Source organism: Coturnix japonica, chromosome 9 (genome assembly GCF_054131305.1).
Source record: "Coturnix japonica strain WE chromosome 9, WE-NBRP24, whole genome shotgun sequence".
Taxonomy (NCBI): Eukaryota; Metazoa; Chordata; class Aves; order Galliformes; family Phasianidae; genus Coturnix; species Coturnix japonica.
The window spans coordinates 27,024,975-27,043,336 of NC_140671.1; the positions used below are offsets into that span (position 1 = coordinate 27,024,975).

Sequence of the window (18,362 nt, forward strand, 5' to 3'; positions counted from 1 at the left end):
GCCTACTGCAGAGCTTGTACTAAATGTTGTGAAGGTGCTGCAGGTGGTAAAGGCAGGTCATGCTTTTGCTGACCTGTCTACAGCACCCATAAATAGCTTATAAACATGGTTCCTACTCCCCTTTCCTCTAAGTGGCAAGGCAGAAGTTCCTGCATCCTCTCTCGACCTTTGTTGCTGTGGGCAGGTAGCTGTTTTTCTGTCTGTTTCTGTCATTCAATTTCCTTTGCATCTTTCTTTTGCAATTCCTGAAAATACCCGTGCACATATATTAAGTTCTGCCCTTCATTTATTCTTTTGTCATTGTTTCCATTTCACTTTCCCTGTGTTTCATTCCTGTATCTTTCTTGTTTAGACCAAGTGGAGGATCCAGCTGGCCGTAGCAGCCATGTAGGACCCTTCAGGAACCTGATGGTAAGTGCACGTGTGTACTTATACTCAGGCTTCCACCAGGTTCTGTACTGTGAGGAGCTGTTTTCCCTCCTGCAGGCTTCTGTCAGTCCTTGACGTCTTAAACTGCAAGAAAATTGTGGGGCAGACCTTTGGTTAATTCCTTGTTGATTCTTGGATATCAGAATTGCAGGTAGAGGTTTTCGTTAGTATTATGCAGGAAGGAAGTATGTCAATCTTTGGTGGTTATGTGAATTTAAAAAGCACTTTGGGAACTCTCATGAAGGAAAGTCTATCAGAAGCCATTAGATATTGTCAGAAGATCCTGAACTCCAGTGAGTTTGAAAGCTAAAAATGCATACCATGAGGGTATACTCTTCTTAAACTTTCTTCTTGGACATCTGCTGTTGAATATGGTTAGGATCGTAGGATGGATCCGTCTTGGACAGTCCCTGCTGTGCTTGAGTATAGGGAACTCTTCTGAATTTTATAGGGAAAACTGCTATCTATAAGCCAACAGGCTAAAACTGATAATGAGAAAACAGCAGAAATTGCATGGGATCCTTAGCTGATGTGTCAGCTATTGAGCACATCTGATAAGTGTGTGAAGGCATTTTGCTCACTATAAAGGTGAACAGATGCTGGCTGAAGCTTGTCTGCAAATGCATTTGGACTTAATGGCCAATAGCTTCAAATATTTCCGATGGTATCGGTGAGGAGGTTACTTTGTCATTTTTTTCCTTCTTAGGAGTGTACCAAGGTATCTTGCAAATGGTCTTTTTCCCATGAATAGGATAAGAAGTTATGCTACCTAAATACTCCATTTTGGTTACAAATCCTGATACTCTGATGCCTTCCCAGATTATAATTCAAAGTGCTGTAAATTCTGCATTCTATAAACGGAGAACACTTTGGAAAACCTGTTCACCGTGTTGAAAATTGAGGCTGCTGTAGAATCAGGCTGTAGAGCTACCAGTGACTTCATCTGCCATACCATCCTCAGCTGCACCGTCATGTGAAGTTGTCTGTAGCTGACCAGGCTTGGCAAAGGTGAGAGGTGCATCCAGGCCTTTGTTGGCTGAATCAAGATACAGATGTTGCAGACGTTGTGCTGCAAGGTTGATTCCTTAGGAATATACTGAAATTTAATACTTAGACCCTTACCTAGAAGTAGAATGTTTGTTGTTTCTGTTACTGTACAGGTCAAGGGTGGTTTGGGGCAGCTTGGTAGATACTTCTGGAGAACTATTTGAATTTCTTGCTCAGATCTTGGTACTGCATGTTGAAGTTACAAATAGCTGAGGTGTCCTTAGCATCAAACTGTGGTCAGTTTGGACCAAATCAGGTACAATTGGGCTTAAACTGCTCATGCCTGTGTGAACTGCTGACAGCCTGGAACTGGTGTTGGAGCCTTGTATTGCATTGTCAAGTAAATCAGCTTGCTCATTTTGGAAAGGTTTAACGTGAACTGATAGAATATTTGAGGATATTATGGGGTAACTGCTAGAACTGCTTAGGAAGAGTGCATGTGTGTTTTCCAAAGAGGACAAAAATGTGTTCTGAATGACTGTACTATCAGTTTCTCAGGCTGAAAACTCTTAAATTGGAAAAAGGGAGAGGAAAAAGAAAAAAGGATAATTACACACATGAAGCTGAAAAGCCCTGTGGAATTTGGGGAGCGCCTGTGAAACTTGAGCTGCTTGGGAGGAAATGAAGATAATTATTTGGATGATGTAGAATGTTCAAATAAAAGCAAGTATTTCCTTTTAAAGCCGACCTGTCTCGATTCCATAGGAGGGGGTGCATACTTGGAAAATTTGGGTTGGAATAGAGAGGAACATTTTCAGACTTTCGGCCTCCAACGTGAAAAATATTTCAAGAAAAAAAGGAGGAGCTTATTGACAAGATTATGAGTTGAAAAAATGAGCTTCTAAATAAGAGGTGAATTTATGGCTGTAATTCACGCTTCTGGCTTGAGAAGAAGGGTCGCTGTGTTAGCGTGGTGTTCTGTGTGTTAGAGGGAGCAATGGAGGAATTTGGATCGCTGCTTCTGGAGAGTTCTTGTTCCTGAGAGGTGGGTGTGTGGAAGTGTGAAGTTTCAGATGAGAACGTTGCTTTCACCACATGCTTACACGTGGAAGTTCATTGCGACGACTTGAGTTAGAGGATTTTAGTTTCACTTGTTCTTCCAGTCCTTGCCATTGGTTCCAGGGATGGCAGAACTGAAAGAGCAGGATCGTAAAGATAGGGTTCTAACTTTGCAGCATGTATATGGGTGAAGTTTTGAATGTCTTTGCATGTTGCATCACAGATTAGGTCTTTGCGTAATGCCATTTTACTCCGATCTTCATTGTGTTCATTATCTCATGCTACTTTTAATATGTATGTTAGGTCCCAATTCTGCATTAGCAAGCTCTGTTGTGTCGGTGGACGTGGTGATACACCCTTATAGTTTGCTGTTATCGAGTTCCAACTCATTTGTTTTTATTGCTGTGTTAGTCAACATCATGTTTATACTTCATTGCTTTGATTATAACTCTTCTCCGCATCATAATTCAGAATGTTTGCACAGGTTTAGAAGCCTCTGTGAGCTTCTACTTGGTACAGCCTTCCAATTAAACAGTAAAGAAGAGTAATGCATTTTCCATACACTTGTATGAAATACAGGAATCTCGCTGATTGAAGGTAATTAATAACTAGGACTTAAGCTGCTTAACTCTGTCACAATGGATTTCCTTTGTAGTCTGTGCTTGCTTTGTAAGATATTTTGGAGAATTGGGTATTTAGAGTCTCATGATTATCTTTTAATTTCTTTCAGGCCCTAAAGACTTACTACCTTATCAATACACAGTCACAGATTAGACATCAGAATTAAACGTGCAGATGTGTACTTTCTTTTAGGTCATCTTTTCCTGCTTCTTTTGTTCTGCAGTTGGCCTTAGTACTTTTTCCCTATGGTCAGTATGTTTTCTGATTGCTCTCCTTCCTTGCAGATGTCATTTGAGTTCCCGAAGAAAAAAGAGTTTCTACAGAAGTATGTTATACTCCAAGGCTGGGTGTTTTAATTTGCCTCAGATATGAAAAACAAAAATTACTCAACGGGAATAATGAATATTTACTTGTTTTTTCTTCCAGGAAAGAAAAAGACTCAGGAAAGTAAAAACAAGGGGAGGAAGGCAACAGATACAAAGCAGAAAAAGACTGATTTGGATTCTTCGGCAGATATGAGGGATTCTAAAGAGGGTGAGAGTTCTCAAGTATCTTATTGTTTTCTTTCTCATTATCTTTTTTAATCAAAGGACAAGTTTAATCATGTTTAATAAGTTAGTGGGTTATGCTAAAGCAGTAAAGTGAACGTGTTTATGTTTACACAAACAGTTTGAATATCAGTCAATTTGGATGTCAGAACTTTGTCAATAAGGCAACTCTGTGGTTGGAAAACAGCGTACTGTACAATTTGTGTCCAGTCCCAATCAAACAGAGAAGTCCTTATTTAACTAAGCTCTAAAGAGATTTTTGAATAGCTGTAATAATGACCGTACAAGAAATATCAGTGTTACAAGGGAAAAATATAGTAATAATGCATAGAATAGCTGAGCATTCTGCTTGTCCTGAAGGTGATCTGAAAAGATTGTGCATAAAATTATGCTTTTTACATATTATGTATGTAAAAATTATTTAAATATGTTTTAAATACGTGGGGTTTTTTTGTTTTACAATCAAGGAAAACTTGCCTTCGCTGTGGGTGTAGCTGGTAATGGTTAAGGCTCTGTACAGGTACTGATAGATATATTTTTTGCAATCTTATTTAACTTTTTTGACCCATTTCTTCACTCTATTTTCTCTTCTGCTTGCACGCTGTGTGCAGTGTTTCATAACTGATATCTTATGCTCTAGCTAGGCAAGGGAGATAAACTTCCTGCTCATACTCATAGCCACTTCAGAAACTCTGTGTGTATTGGCAGAAAGAAATATTTTCTTCAGAGATGGGTTTATCTGACAACAGATAAATAAAATTGGCATGCAGAGGTGTGAGTAAACAGGTTACACTGATAAATGAGGTGCATGTAGGTGGATTCAGTAGTGTGGGAAAGAGCTATTCAGGCAATGGCTAATAGAGAAATTTCATAGACTGGAAAGCACCATGCCAGATCCAAGTTATGCCTTGCCAGGCATTGCAGTGTAAGTCCAGATTGTTGTATTGTGCATAAAGTTAATAATAACTTAGGGAAAATGGTCTGAGTCCAAACATTGCACAACAGACTTCCTAGATACTTGAGCTGTGTGTATTGCTGTACTTTTCTGACACTCCTTTAATGAAAGAAAAAGCAATGAGGGTTTTTCAGATGTTTCTTTGAATGTTCTGAAGTCTGCTATTTTATATTCTTTGGCCGTAATGTTCTAATCTAAGATCTCACTGTGTTAAGAATCTGCAGTCGTTTACATTTCCCTTAAGTTTCAGAAAGGAAATTTCTGAGTATGGTTTTGTTTGTTACTGAGTCACAGAGGTGAGAAAGAGGTGTTGTGGGGGTTGTTAAGTATTGACTTATACTGAGTAAAAGGTAAAAGGAAGGTGTAATGAACTTCAGGGAGTTTGGTCAAAAAGTTTCATGCTTTTCCTACTTTGTATATCAGGTCATAAAGAAGATGAAAAACCTTCTGTTTCTGCTGTACTGTCTCTGGAACAAACAGCTGTGATTCAGGAGATGGTAAATCAAGATGTACTTCCAAAGCTGATGATTCCCAGTCCTGCCAGTGAACTGCAAATAGTGACCGAAGAGAAACAAGAAGAAGCAATAAACTGTGCATCAGATGATTTAGATGAGGATGAAGAAGAGGATGAAGAAGAGGAAGAAGAGGAGATTGAAGATACCAGTATGCCTAAAGAAAATGCTGAAATGCCTTTGATATGTGAAGAAAAGTTAGACTCTATGGAAGATCAAAAGAGTACATCAGAGGAATCTCCAGAAAGCTCTCCAAAGAAACTTGTGGTGAAAATTCCAAAAGCAAGAGGTGAATCAAATGGTGATGTTCAGGAATCATTCATGTTTCCTTGCCAGCATTGTGAGAGGAAGTTTACAACAAAGCAAGGACTTGAACGCCATATGCACATTCATATATCTACTGTTAACCATGCTTTCAAATGCCGATACTGTGGGAAAGCCTTTGGTACTCAAATTAACAGGCGAAGGCATGAACGGCGCCATGAGTCAGGGCCAAAAAGGAAACCTTTCTTAACACTAACATCATCACAGCACTTGGATAATGTTGCTGATAACCAGGTAATTGTGAGTGATGGTCTTAAAGACGACTTGAACGTTTCCAGTCTTGTACAAGACACTGTTGTCTTGGATTCTGAGAAAGTCTCCCAAGAAATGTCACACTCTGCTTTCGCTGAGGAAAACAAGGAGCCCAAAGAATTGCATCCGTGCAAATACTGCAAAAAGGTTTTTGGAACTCACACCAACATGCGGAGACATCAGCGCAGGGTTCACGAGCGTCATCTTATTCCTAAAGGGGTCAGAAGAAAAGGATACTTTCATGAAGAGCCACCACTTCAAACTGAGCAGGCCCCACCAGTGCAGAGTGTATATATAGCAAGTACTGAAATAGAAGAGGAAGGTGAAATAGATGATGTCTACATCATGGATATTTCCAGCAATATTTCTGAAAACTTGAATTACTACATTGATGGTAAAATTCAGTCCAACAGCAGCACTAGCAATTGTGATGTGATTCAGATGGAGGCCAACTCTGCAGACTTGTATGGACTAAATTGTATCATCAGTCCGGTCACAGTGGAGATTTCCTCAAATATAAAGATTACACAGACACAGGTGAATGAACCTCCTAAGGAGCCCTCTGGCAGTGGGAGCAATGAATCCAAAAAGAGGAGAACTGCCAGCCCTCCTCTTGTACCAAAAATAAAAACTGAAATAGAACCAGAACCTATAACTCCTACCAGTTCTTTAAATCTTCCTCTTAGCATTTCAACAGAGAGCTTACCTTTTCATAAAGACAAAAGCGTTTATTTGTCATCAAAATTAAAGCAGCTTCTTCAGACGCAGGACAGTAAGAAGATAACTCCATCAAGTGAAATCCCTAAACTAGGACCTTCTGTTGCATCATCATCTATTTTGCCTCCGGTACCCAGTAGATTTAAAAGAAGGACCAGCTCTCCTCCCAGTTCTCCACAGCACAGTCCAGTACTTCGAGATTTTGGCAAATCAGGTGAGGGAAAAACTGTGTGGAATGATAATCTTCGAAGTTCAAAAATGCCAAAGTTAGAAAGCCACAGCAACTCACCTGCTTGGAGCCTAACTGGAAGAGAGGAGGGAGAGACTGCGAGCCCTCTTTGCTTCGAAGACTTCAAAACATCAAAAGACTGGACAGTGGCTCCAACCTTTGGCAGTGTATGCAACCAGCAGCCCCTGGATTTGTCTAGTGGTGTAAAACAAAGGTCTGATATCAAAAATAAGCATCAGGTTCCTTGGGAATCTGTATTAGATTTAAGTGTGCACAAGAAGCCTTGCGGTGATGCCGAAATTCGGGAATACAAAGAAAATTCCATTCAACCAACCTGTAGTAGTGTTAAAAAGAAGAAACCAACCACTTGCATGTTGCAGAAGGTTCTGCTGAATGAGTATAATGGCATGGATGCAGCCACAGACAGCACACCCAGTGTGAACAGAAGCCCGAGCCCAAGCAAATCCCTGGAGTCTCAGGCAGAACCAGACACGGACCCCAGTCTGTCTGCATCGTCTTCTGTTGACACTCAGCCCCTTAGTTCCTCTGTTTCCCTTGTGCCACGTGCATCTGTTGTACCTTCCATGTGTCAGCTGCCTCCTTTGTTAACACCAACTAATCCTCCTTCCCCACCACCCTGCCCACCTGTGCTAACAGTTGCTACATCACCTCCTCCCCTTCTTCCAACAATGCCTTTATCAATTCCAGATGTCTCTGCTAGTGCCACTAACACTTCCTCTTGTCCATCTCCACTTTCAAACACTACTACCCAGTCTCCACTACCAGTTCTTTCACCTACAGTTTCTCCTTCTCCATCTCCTGTTCCTTCAGTTGAACCACTCATATCTGCTGCTTCACCTGGTCCTCCTACTCTGTCTTCCTCCTCTTCTTCCTCTTCCTCCTCCTCCTCTTCCTCCTTCTCTTCCTCCTCCTCCTCCTCATCTCCATCTCCCCCTCCCCTTTCAGTGGTTTCTTCCGTTGTTTCTTCTGCTGATAACCTTGAAAATACTCTTCCAGTAATAAAACAGGAGGAAACTGAAAATGAGCCGAAGGCCAGAGAAGATCCTCGTGCTGCAAGTGAATCGGGAGTAATGCAGGAAACATTCAATAAAAGCTTTGTGTGCAATGTCTGTGAATCACCTTTTCTTTCCATTAAAGACCTAACTAAGCATTTATCCGTCCATGCTGAAGAATGGCCCTTCAAATGTGAATTCTGTGTACAGCTTTTTAGGGATAAAACAGGCTTGTCAGAGCATCGCTTTCTGCTTCACGGAGTAGGAAATATCTTTGCTTGCTCAGTCTGTAAAAAGGAATTTGCTTTTTTGTGCAATTTGCAACAGCATCAGCGAGATCTCCATCCAGACAAAGTGTGCACACATCATGAGTTCGAAAGCGGGACTTTGAGACCCCAGAATTTTACTGACCCCAGTAAGGCCAACGTAGAGCACATGCAAAGCCTGTCGGAAGACTCTCTAGAACTTTCTAAAGAGGAGGAAGAAGATGAAGATCTAAATGATTCCTCTGAAGAGCTTTATACTACTATAAAAATAATGGCTTCTGGGGTAAAATCTAAAGATCCGGATGTTCGTATGGGCCTCAATCAACACTACCCAAGCTTTAAACCACCTCCATTTCAGTATCACCATCGAAATCCTATGGGTATTGGCGTTACTGCAACAAACTTCACTACCCACAATATCCCACAGACTTTCACTACTGCCATCCGATGCACAAAGTGTGGGAAAAGTGTCGATAACATGCCTGAGTTACACAAACACATACTGGCCTGTGCATCTGCCAGTGACAAGAAGCGATACACACCCAAAAAAAATCCAGTACCACTGAAACAGACAGTGCAGCCAAAGAATGGCATGGTTGTCATCACTGGTCCTGGAAAGAATGCCTTCAGACGAATGGGTCAGCCAAAAAGACTTAATTTCAACGTTGAGATTAGCAAAATGTCTTCGAATAAACTCAAAATAAATGCATTGAAAAAGAAAAACCAGCTCGTCCAGAAAGCGATCCTGCAAAAGAAGAAATCTGCCCAGCAGAAGGCAGAATTGAAAAATAGTCTTTCTGATTCAGACTCTCACATCTGCCCCTACTGTAATAGAGAGTTTACTTACATTGGAAGCTTGAACAAGCACGCGTCGTATAGCTGTCCCAAAAAGCCCATCTCCCCATCCTCCAAAAAAAAATCATCCAAAAAAGGTGCAAGTTCATCACCTGCAAGCAGCGAAAAAGGCAGCAACCAGCGCAGACGAACAGCAGATGCAGAAATCAAAATGCAAGGCATGCAGCCTCACTTGGGCAAGACGAGAGCGCGAACCTCAGGACCTGCACAAATCCAGCTGCCCTCTGCGTCCTTCAGATCAAAACAGAACATTAAATTTGTACCTCCCATTCGATCCAAAAAGCCAAATCCGTCTTCGTCATTGAGGAACTCTAGTCCTGTGAGAGTGTCCAAAATGACTCATGTCGATGGGAAAAAGACCAAGGTGGTAGGTAAAAACACTTCCTCTGGCATCTCAAGCAAAGCCACCCGGAAATTGCATGTCAGAATACAAAGGAGTAATAAGGCTGTTTTGCCGAGTAGGTCTGCTGTGGCAAGTAAGAAAAAGGCAGACAGATTCACTGTAAAATCTAGAGAGAGGATTGGAGGACCTATTACACGAAGCTTACAGCAGGCGGCAAATGCCGAGGCAGCAGAAAACAAAAAAGATGAAAGCAGTACAAAGCAAGAATTAAAAGATTTCAGGTAAGCTTTTCATTTGAACTTCAGACAAAACAGGAACACGTTGCTTTGCTGTTTTGCCAATTTTCCTGGTCTTTTTATTTTTGAATTTGTCATATTTAAATCAAAAGAAGATTGCATTTCCTAAAACATGGTTAAGCAGCTCAGTCACGTCTGATGTACATATTTGATGCATTTTGTCACGTTGTCATATATACATAATTTGTATAGAGAATGTCCTTAATTATAAATGGATTTGAGAATGCTGGGAAAGAAAAATGTCAGCACTTGAGTGCAAATAAACCGAAGTCATTAAACTTCATATGTTCCTGGTGACGATGATGGTGTATCTGCTGTCCAGCACACGGCGGCCCAGAATCTATTCTAGGTTGAGGTGATGGTGGTTTGTTAAGCAAAAAGTCACGACTGTGTTCTTACCCTTCTATTAAAACAATTGGAAATATTGGGGGTTTTTTTGTTTTTTTAAATAAAAACATATTCTCTGCGTATCATATCATGAAAGAAAGGATACTTCACCAACTGTATGTGCATCCTAATTGAGTCAGATCTCTAAATACTTCATATAAGGGAAATAGATGTGTAAGAAAAGTGACATGAATGTGTAAATTTTTTGTTAAAAATATCTTGCTCTTTATGTTTCAGTTTTTAAAAAAAGAAAATTATAACTAAAAGTTCTATTTCATTTTCAGATGAAGCATTTTAATCACAAGAAAGGCTGACACTTAAATAAAATAAAATCTTACTCTATGTGCCTGAGTCCCGTTTAAAGTCTTCATGTAATCTTTCAACTCAGTAGAGTCTATTTTGCAGCCTCCAGCATTTCTGTTGGCAGGCTTCTGCCCTGCTGTTCTTGTAACAGGTGTCTGATCTGCTGGGTGACTTTCACAAAACTCATTGCTGATTGTTTGCTTTCTGTTTTGCTGACTGCAGCCCACAGCTGTGATTAACAGGTTTGTGGCTAAAGGGAGGTGTTTTTTTCTTTTACCAAAGCAATTGGTAGTGGAGAGGTACCAGCCTCTCTCACAAGTGCCCACAAGCAGCATGGTCAGGAAGTGTCAAAAGCCAATTGTTTGCAGCTCGTATGTCTTACATTGAAGACCTCTTGTGTGGTAGCTTTGAGAAAATACTTCCTATAAAGTAAAGCTTTGACACAGCAGAATGATTTCAAAGAGCTGGAAGGGAAATGAAATAGTCCAAATTAGGACATGTCGAAGGAGAAAATTATGTATATGCTCCTGCAATTTGGAGAATGTAATGGTGTTGAATATGCCTTTAAAGTACAAATACTGACAGCCGGGCCTCCTCTCCTGGACTTAATAATCTTCATGTTGCTTAATTCTGTGATCAACTGCTCTCTTAGTGCTGTATGTGGAACTTTCACATGATGCCAGGACAGATCAGTAGAATTCAGAGCTGGAATGGCACACCTTTCCACCCAAGCTAATCATTTGACCTTGAAGCAAAATAAGGGAGTGCTTGGAAATCTCTGCATATGGAAATCATTTAGTAGCATTCAGGGTAAATAATGACCTACTGAGGGGCAAGGTTTCCTTGACTATCACAAATACCATTAGTTTATGTTGGCACCTTGCAGTCTTTAATGGTTTAATGAATAGTTATACTAGAAGAATTCTAGGTTTTGTTTCTGAACTGTTGTTCATAAATCCAGATTGTCTCATCGCCTTTGTTTTTATCTGTCAGATATGGAGAGGTTTATTTGGTTTCTTTATCTGCTTCCATACGCTGTTTAATATCCGTATAACCTTCAGCTCTACTCTAGGTAGACCTTTTTTTCTCACCCCCCTGGGAAATCTCAATTCTTAGTATAATTCAAGACTCATTTAATGCAGTATTTGTCTCCAAATTTGTTTTTCACCTTTCAGTTTTTCTCTGTAAACTCATTTTCCACTAAGTCGTTTTGACATTTATCTTCAGTCTTTTGTTTATTTTCTAGGAATATCCAGTAAGACAAAGCAAAACAAAATCTCTTAATGACATGGTAGAGCTGGTGCATGCTCAACTTAGGATAAGCACTACGACAATGGATGTGAAGTCCACCAAGCTTGTGGAACCAGCTCTAAGCTGACTCATAATCATAACACAGCCTGCAGGCTGCTTGCTAACACTCAGTGGTAGGTGCAGGGCTTTGTGCCTAACATGCGTACTGGGCTTCATGGTGAGTCAGATAAGAGAAGGGTACTATTAAAAGCAAAATGGAACCAAAAACAAGAGCAAAAAACACAACAATACCCCAAACAAAACACAAACCACACACAGAGGCACTGAAAGAAAGTGGAAGTAAACTAAACCAAGTCTTTAGCCTTGGAATGCTCAGATCCTGGTTTTGTCCATGCCTTCATGAATGACTTAAGAGACGGTTCAGTTCTAAGTTTGGTAAAGCAGAGATCTGCTGTTTTATCAGTGATTTGGTAGGTTCGAGGACAGCAATTACTGCTGCACTCCTTTTGTCATTTAGTAACTCTGTTAAAACCTTCCTTCTAAATGGATCGGTGCAGGAGGACCTGGTAGGACAGAACTTCCTTTTCTTCCCACCTCCTCTCCATTCTTTGCATCTTTCAGATGGCCATTGTATAATGGGAAAAAAAAGCCTGAGTGAGTTCTCTGAGTTTTCCAAATTCTTATTTATACATGCAAATGAAACTTTATATAGCAGTGAAATACCGATTTCTAAATACTATATATAATGTGTATCTTTTTATTGATAAAAAGGCTAGACCAGGGCTTACATACCTGTATATTTTGAAAATGAAATATATAATTACTCTAAAAGGTCCTACACCTCTATCTAATAACTTAAAACAACAAGTTGGTCTATTGTTCTTACACAGCTTTTTATGGAGATACCATTTCTCGTGTTCATATAGCTTTCAAGATGAATGACTGAGTTGATGGGAAGTGAGTAGTTTCATTATACAGCCACCCCTTTTATTTTTTGTTCTTGACTTAAAAAAAAACACAAAAAAAGAAGTAATCTACCTCTTAAAATTTGTAGTTTAATACTTGTTTGGTGAATTTGTGCCACTTTAACTTTTCACTTTCACTATCATTCCCATTTTGTTACATTTCTGTTATGGGGACTTTATGTTGAAATAATGTATAAAGCATTTGTAGCGAGTATATAAAAAAAAATAATAAAATATTTAAAATTATTTAAATTGTTTTGGACACTTCAATTGTACTACATGTGATTTACATTTTACATTAATTTTCATTCTGTTTCCATCTTGGGCTGTTAATCTTGGAGCGTGTTCCTGTATTAAAAGTTTGCTGTTAGTTCTATTGTTTCTTTTTTTTTTTTTCTTTTTTCCTTTTTGGAGAGTGATTTAAAAAAAAGAGTATTCTAATGAAAACATTAAACATTGCGGTTTGACAACAAGTGGGTCCTCATTGCTTTTGAACATTGTAGCCTTGGTGAAGAGCCTGTAAGTGCAGGTAAGCAACAGCGGGGGATATTTCTCCTCCAGCATGAAGTACATCCTCTAATTTGCAGCTGTATTCAAGGGTATCTGTTGTGTTGCAAGCGCTTAATGACCAGCTAGATGGAACAATCATGACACGTTTTATATAACTGCAACCAATAAAGAGAGCTCTTTAAAAAAACTTTGTGGGAAAACTTGCTTCTTGTATGGAAACCAGATGTACCAGGAAAAAATGGAACAGTGTACATCTAGAAGGAATTAAGTCTGCTTGCATCCCTGGGCTTTCTACACCAAAACGAATTTATACAAATCTAACACTTCTGAGATAGAAACCTTGGGTTTTCTTTCCTGTAATTTAAAGCTTTAATTGACACTGCATGCACCATTTGAACTTATTCTGTTTCTCTGTGCTTAATAGTTGTGAATTAACTTAGTTAAAGACCAGTTCTGGCTCTGAGGGTTTTAGAAAGTTGCATTGCAACACCAAGAGGAATTGCAGCTTGTGTCGTCCTCCAGCAGTGGGGCCAGAAGGGTCCTTGGCCTTTTAATGTGGCAGCTGGATGGAGTAACATCACATTGCTGCAACTTATGACTATTACAAGAGCCCATTTCTTTCCAGTAGTACGTTCATATCTTATGTGGTCGTTTATTCTCATTAATAGTTCTCTTTCACTAAGGATCTGTATTGAATTTCCTTATAAGTCATTCTCTCAAGATGTTACCCTCTCTGTAATGAGGTTTTCACTGAATTTTAATCATTAGGGAAAAATCTGGTGAAGCAATGCAGAAGTTAAACATCATTCGTTGGGTGTTTTTGCAAGCTCTGTGGTCATGTATGCTGTGGGTTAATAGTGGCAAAGATAGCTAAGAGATTGTAGCAAGAGATTCTAGCTAGAAGTATAATGTGCAGTAGCAGTTATTAGGCTGTAGGACAGCCACAGTGGCAGTGTTCAGTATTGGTTGGGCTTCATTATATTTACAATGGAAGCATGAAAAGAAGTAAAAATTCCCCCTATAGTTCTGAAGTTATTGGAGATGCAGCACTGAGCACTTACCACATCTTCCACTGCTGACAGCTGAAATGCCAGCTGCTGTGTGGTCTCACTGCAATCTCAGTGTTCTGATCACCTCTTAGTGATGGCTGACATTGAACTGATCAGAATTAAACCTGCATTCTCCGCTCGTTGCTTGATATCACAGCAGAAATCCCATGGCCATTGGCTTTTGTGTGTTTTTCTCCTGTGATCTCAAGTCCCATCATAGCCCACTCTGCCATGGTCTGCAGCGTGTTCATACACAGCAGTTCTCAGCTGAAGTGCTGTGTGCTGCAGACCTATACTCCACAGTGAGAGCTAGTGAACGGCCTCAAAAAGAGAACTTGGAAGAGCTTGCCTATTAATTCTGGCTTCTGTCTGCTGAATGTGACCTGCGTGAGTCACGCGTTAATCTACTGTTATTCATAATGAGAATGAAATAGAGATGAGTTCTGAACTCGCTGTTGTGGATCTGAGCTTTGTGGTAAGTGACCTGTGAAGAGGAGGTAAACTTTCACATCCTTTATATAACTAAAGCAGTAAAAAATCAGAAACTTGTTGGGCTAGGATGCAATTCATAGTAATAACTGAACATACTCCAGTAGTAATGCAATGTAGGACAGCAAAGCTTGATTTTGTTTCATCTCTCTGCCTAAATGCTTGTAGAATGTTTGATGCCCCTTTGTGTTTTCAAGCTCTATGAGGGGTTTTAAAAGCATTCAAGACTGGGATGCACAAACATTAGGGAAGTTTAGAGGGGTTTCTTCACCTGCACTGCCACAGTTTTGAAAGTGGATTGTTTAATCTAAACTCTGTGAGCAGTTATTGCAAGGTTGAATGGGCTGAGAGCCTGTCTGCATGCTGTCCTTGCTGCAGGTTGTAGTGAACAGGGAGCACGGCTGCTGCTGCTTGGGGACTTGCTTTGCAGGGGCTCATTCAGACTGAGCCAACCTGCTGTTGTGCAGATCACATTGAGGCCTGGGCTGACAAGGACCACAATGAAACCTGAACTCCAGAGCACGTGTGTGTCACAGCAAGATGATTTCTGAGTTATTATGAGGGAGCAGCACAACTTTAAAGGCGTTCTGTCCTTTGAACCTCTGCTGTAGATCTTCTTGCAAGCTGGGAATGCAAACATCTCCGTAACAGGTTTTTCCTGCTTACATTCATGAAAGTCCTGCCCGTAACATCGTGATATTCATGTTCTGTCCTTTGGAGTCATGCGATGGCAAGATAAAATCCTGACACGCGGCCCAGCTTTTTCACCACCCTCATAAATAAAGGCACGTTGCTCTCGAGTTCTCAGCAACTGCAACGCATTGGGATCCTTTCTGTTTTCTGCTCACCTGTTTTTTGTACAGGGGCGGGACGAGAGAAATTAAACCATATTCCTTCAGCAAACCCTTTTTTGTCCTTTATCAGTTAGGGAAAATAAAACTCACTCCATTTGGTGGCTGATGTTTTTCCAAGCCCTTGTGTTGTGTGTCCTGCACCAGTTGGGTTTGCAGCACGACGTTTTTGTTCTTGCTGAGCAGGAAGCCCAGGAATCTCATTTATCACCTCCTTTCTTGTCATCTGGTCCCTAAGATGACATCAGATGTCAGTCTGTCAACTTAGACGTGGTTTGATGTAATAATAGTAACCACTTTAGGCAGTGTGTCCTCGATACGTCTGTTGTTAGGAGATTCATTGGAGGCAGTGAGTGCACAGCTGAGATTTTGTACCATCTGTGTGTTATTTTAGGTTGGGTGTATAGATGTGAAAGCTTTGCAAGAAACCCACAGACCTAACAGACCCAAACTCCCCGACTTTGGGGCCCTCTCCTTGGCTCACACTCCAGCCTTGCTCTGGCCCTTGTTGTGAGCAGCAGCCCCATTGCTCCAAGCCTTCAGTCCCACAAGCAGCGCAGCTTGTTTGGCTGTTTTTAGAGAAGGAAACTAGCAGCTTGGATGAATGTCTATTGCTCAAGCGTGGTAGAAGAGGTGATTTACATACCAAATGTATTTCAGGAATGTCTGAGGGAAGGGTGTGTGCTGGGGGGGCTGGCGGGTTTGCAAGCCTGTAAATTCACATGTGCCATCTCAAAGGGAAGGTGTATGGTGAGCTGTTGGAGCTCGGGGGTCCTGGTGGGTCCCTTCCATTTTGGGGGTACTCTGTGATTCTGAGAGGAAGCTTTGCCTTTGTTCCTGCTTTAAGGTTACTCGCCTTCTGGATGGCTGTGGCAAATAAAGCCCTTCTGGCTCCTTCCTGCATATCAGAAGGTGGGATTGTGGTACTCAGTGTAGCACAGAGCAGTAAGAGCTGAGTGCAGGAGGTTGTAAGAGCTGGGTTTAGGGGCTTGTTGCAGCAGGGCTCACTAATAGCAGCACTTGTTTTTTCCATCCAGCTCACAGTTAAGTGTCAGAGCTGTAGGCACTGTCTGAAAGTGAAAAAAATATGACATAGTTTTACTTCTGGTTTGACTAACTTACAGCGTAGCGAGAACATTCACCACCGCTACTTACTATGATTAAAGCATCCTATTTGACAAAGAAAACCCAGTGCAGATGTGCCCTTTCTGCTGCCTAACATTCAGTTTCTATACCCTATTTTTGTTAGTTTTGGTTGTGGTTTTTTTTTGCAAGCTTCACATCTTTTTGAACGCTCCTCCTCTTTTTGTTCCTCCCTCCCCCCTCCCCAAGCTAGAACTGTTCCTACCAAGGGACACAGCAGGGCTGGGTGCTGTGCTGCTCTTCGGCATTGCTTGGCCGTGTTGCTGCAGGGTTGGGCTGCATCCTCTGCTCCTGTCCCCATCAAGCTGCTTATACAAAGGAATTCCTTTTCTTCTGCCCGGCTACAGTTACCCCATGATGGTGAAAGCAGGTGCAGAGTGACAGTGCCCAGAATAGCCTGACTCCATCACTGTTCCCCCATGGAGCTGTTGGTGCTGTGCTGCGTGGTGTCTGCTTGGTGAATTGAGAGCAGTGGGGAGGAAGCAGGAGAGCTCCATTCCAACCTCTATCCACAGCATCTAAGCAAACAGTTCCTCCTTATCTTCTCCCCCTGATCTTCTGCTTCCAGATAATAGCCCAACAATCTACAGCTTCAAAGGGAGATGGGGGTTAGGAGATAAAAGATCTCTGGAGCTTAACTATGGTTTAATGGGAGCTATTGGTAATAGGTGAACTGTTGGACTGGATGATCTTTTCCAACCTTGTTGATTCTATGATTCTATGATTGATTTTGAGATGGGGGGAGAGTGATCACCTTGGAAATACAGGTCAGGTTGTCTCAGGTATTTTGTCTCAGTGTGTTTGAAGCCTTTTCTCTGTGTTTTTCTGTTTGCTTCCCACGGGATGTGGACGTTTGCTCATCCCATGCAGTGACACATGGTAACGATTAGAGACATTGTAGATGTTGACGTTAAACGTTGCTTAAATGGAAACACTCTGAATGGAAGAAATTTCTTCTAGTTATAGTAAAGAACTGAAACCAAACCAACCGAGCTTATTTTGGGTTTCTGCTGTTCCCTTTGGTAACAGCCTTTATATGGGACAGCAAAATATGGCTTGCATTGACTCCCTCACCACCACTCTCTTGATTCTTACACAGCAGACAAAGGCTGCAGCATGACGTTTGCAAAGGCTGAAGAGTTTGATTAGCACAGAACAATAACAGAACTTTGGCAGGATGGTTTTACCCTCAACTCTTAATTGAGAAACGATGGAGTCGCTCACTCTTCAAGATTTCTGTGGTTTGGGGTTGGTTTTTCTTGTTGTTGTAATGGAAAACTTTGCACGTCTTCAGTATTAACTTGCAGTGCTGCAGTCTGTATGTGTGGATAACGGAAGCTGAGATGCCTTTAAAGGGTGCATAACAAGCTCTAAAAATACCCCAGAGAAAAAAACAACTTTCTTGGATGTGTTGTTCTGTGGGTAGAACCTATTGCAAAATGTGGGCCTTTGGAAGAAGGTAAGCGTTGATTTGGGTTGGGCTTTGGGTGAATTCATGTACCCAAGGTGAGTGTGCACGGGTGTGAGCTCACCTTTGCTTCCCCGTGCTCTGACTCATGCTTTCACGCTTTGTCTTGTAATCACAATTGATAGGGATGTAACACTATCAAAGAAAGTTCCACATTTTTGCTTCTGCTTTACAAGAAGGTCGGGATTCTCAGACTTAGCCTGGAACTTGCAAGGAAATCACTTATCATCGCAATAAGGGCACTGTAGCAATGCTGCTGCAGCGACCTATAAGCATAATTCATCACATCTCCAAGTGCTGCACTGGCAGAAGTGGACAGCAGGCTTTGCCCTTGGGAACTAATGAGCAGGTGTTGTGCTTACACAAGGTGAAATTCCTTTTCTATTTAAAAAGCTGATGTGGACCACAGTGAGAAAATACACCCTGACTCCCTGTTCTATATATGGCTGGGGCTGTGTCTTTTGGTCCCAGATGCAGGGTTCCCTACCCAGCTATAGGGCAGCAGGCTGGATGCTGCTTGATAGACTTTCTTCTTCCTGC

General features: G+C 41.2%; 1 protein-coding gene across 3 annotated transcripts in view; it reads left to right on the forward strand.

Moving 5' to 3' along the window:
• PRDM2 (PR/SET domain 2) overlaps positions 1 to 18,362 on the forward strand; it is a 51,691-nt gene that overhangs the window by 29,224 nt on the left and 4,105 nt on the right. For 2 of the 3 annotated variants that reach the window (XR_014931805.1, XM_015882332.3), the window contains exons 7-8: positions 3,523 to 3,630; positions 5,023 to 9,391. Coding sequence is in view for 2 of the 3 variants with exons in the window: in XM_015882332.3 (XP_015737818.2) it covers positions 3,523 to 3,630; positions 5,023 to 9,391 (4,477 nt within the window). In the remaining variant the exon portion in view is untranslated. Of the gene's footprint in view, positions 1 to 352; positions 412 to 3,522; positions 3,631 to 5,022; positions 9,392 to 18,362 lie in introns of all 3 variants that reach the window. The other variant, XM_085508929.1, reaches the window with a different exon arrangement.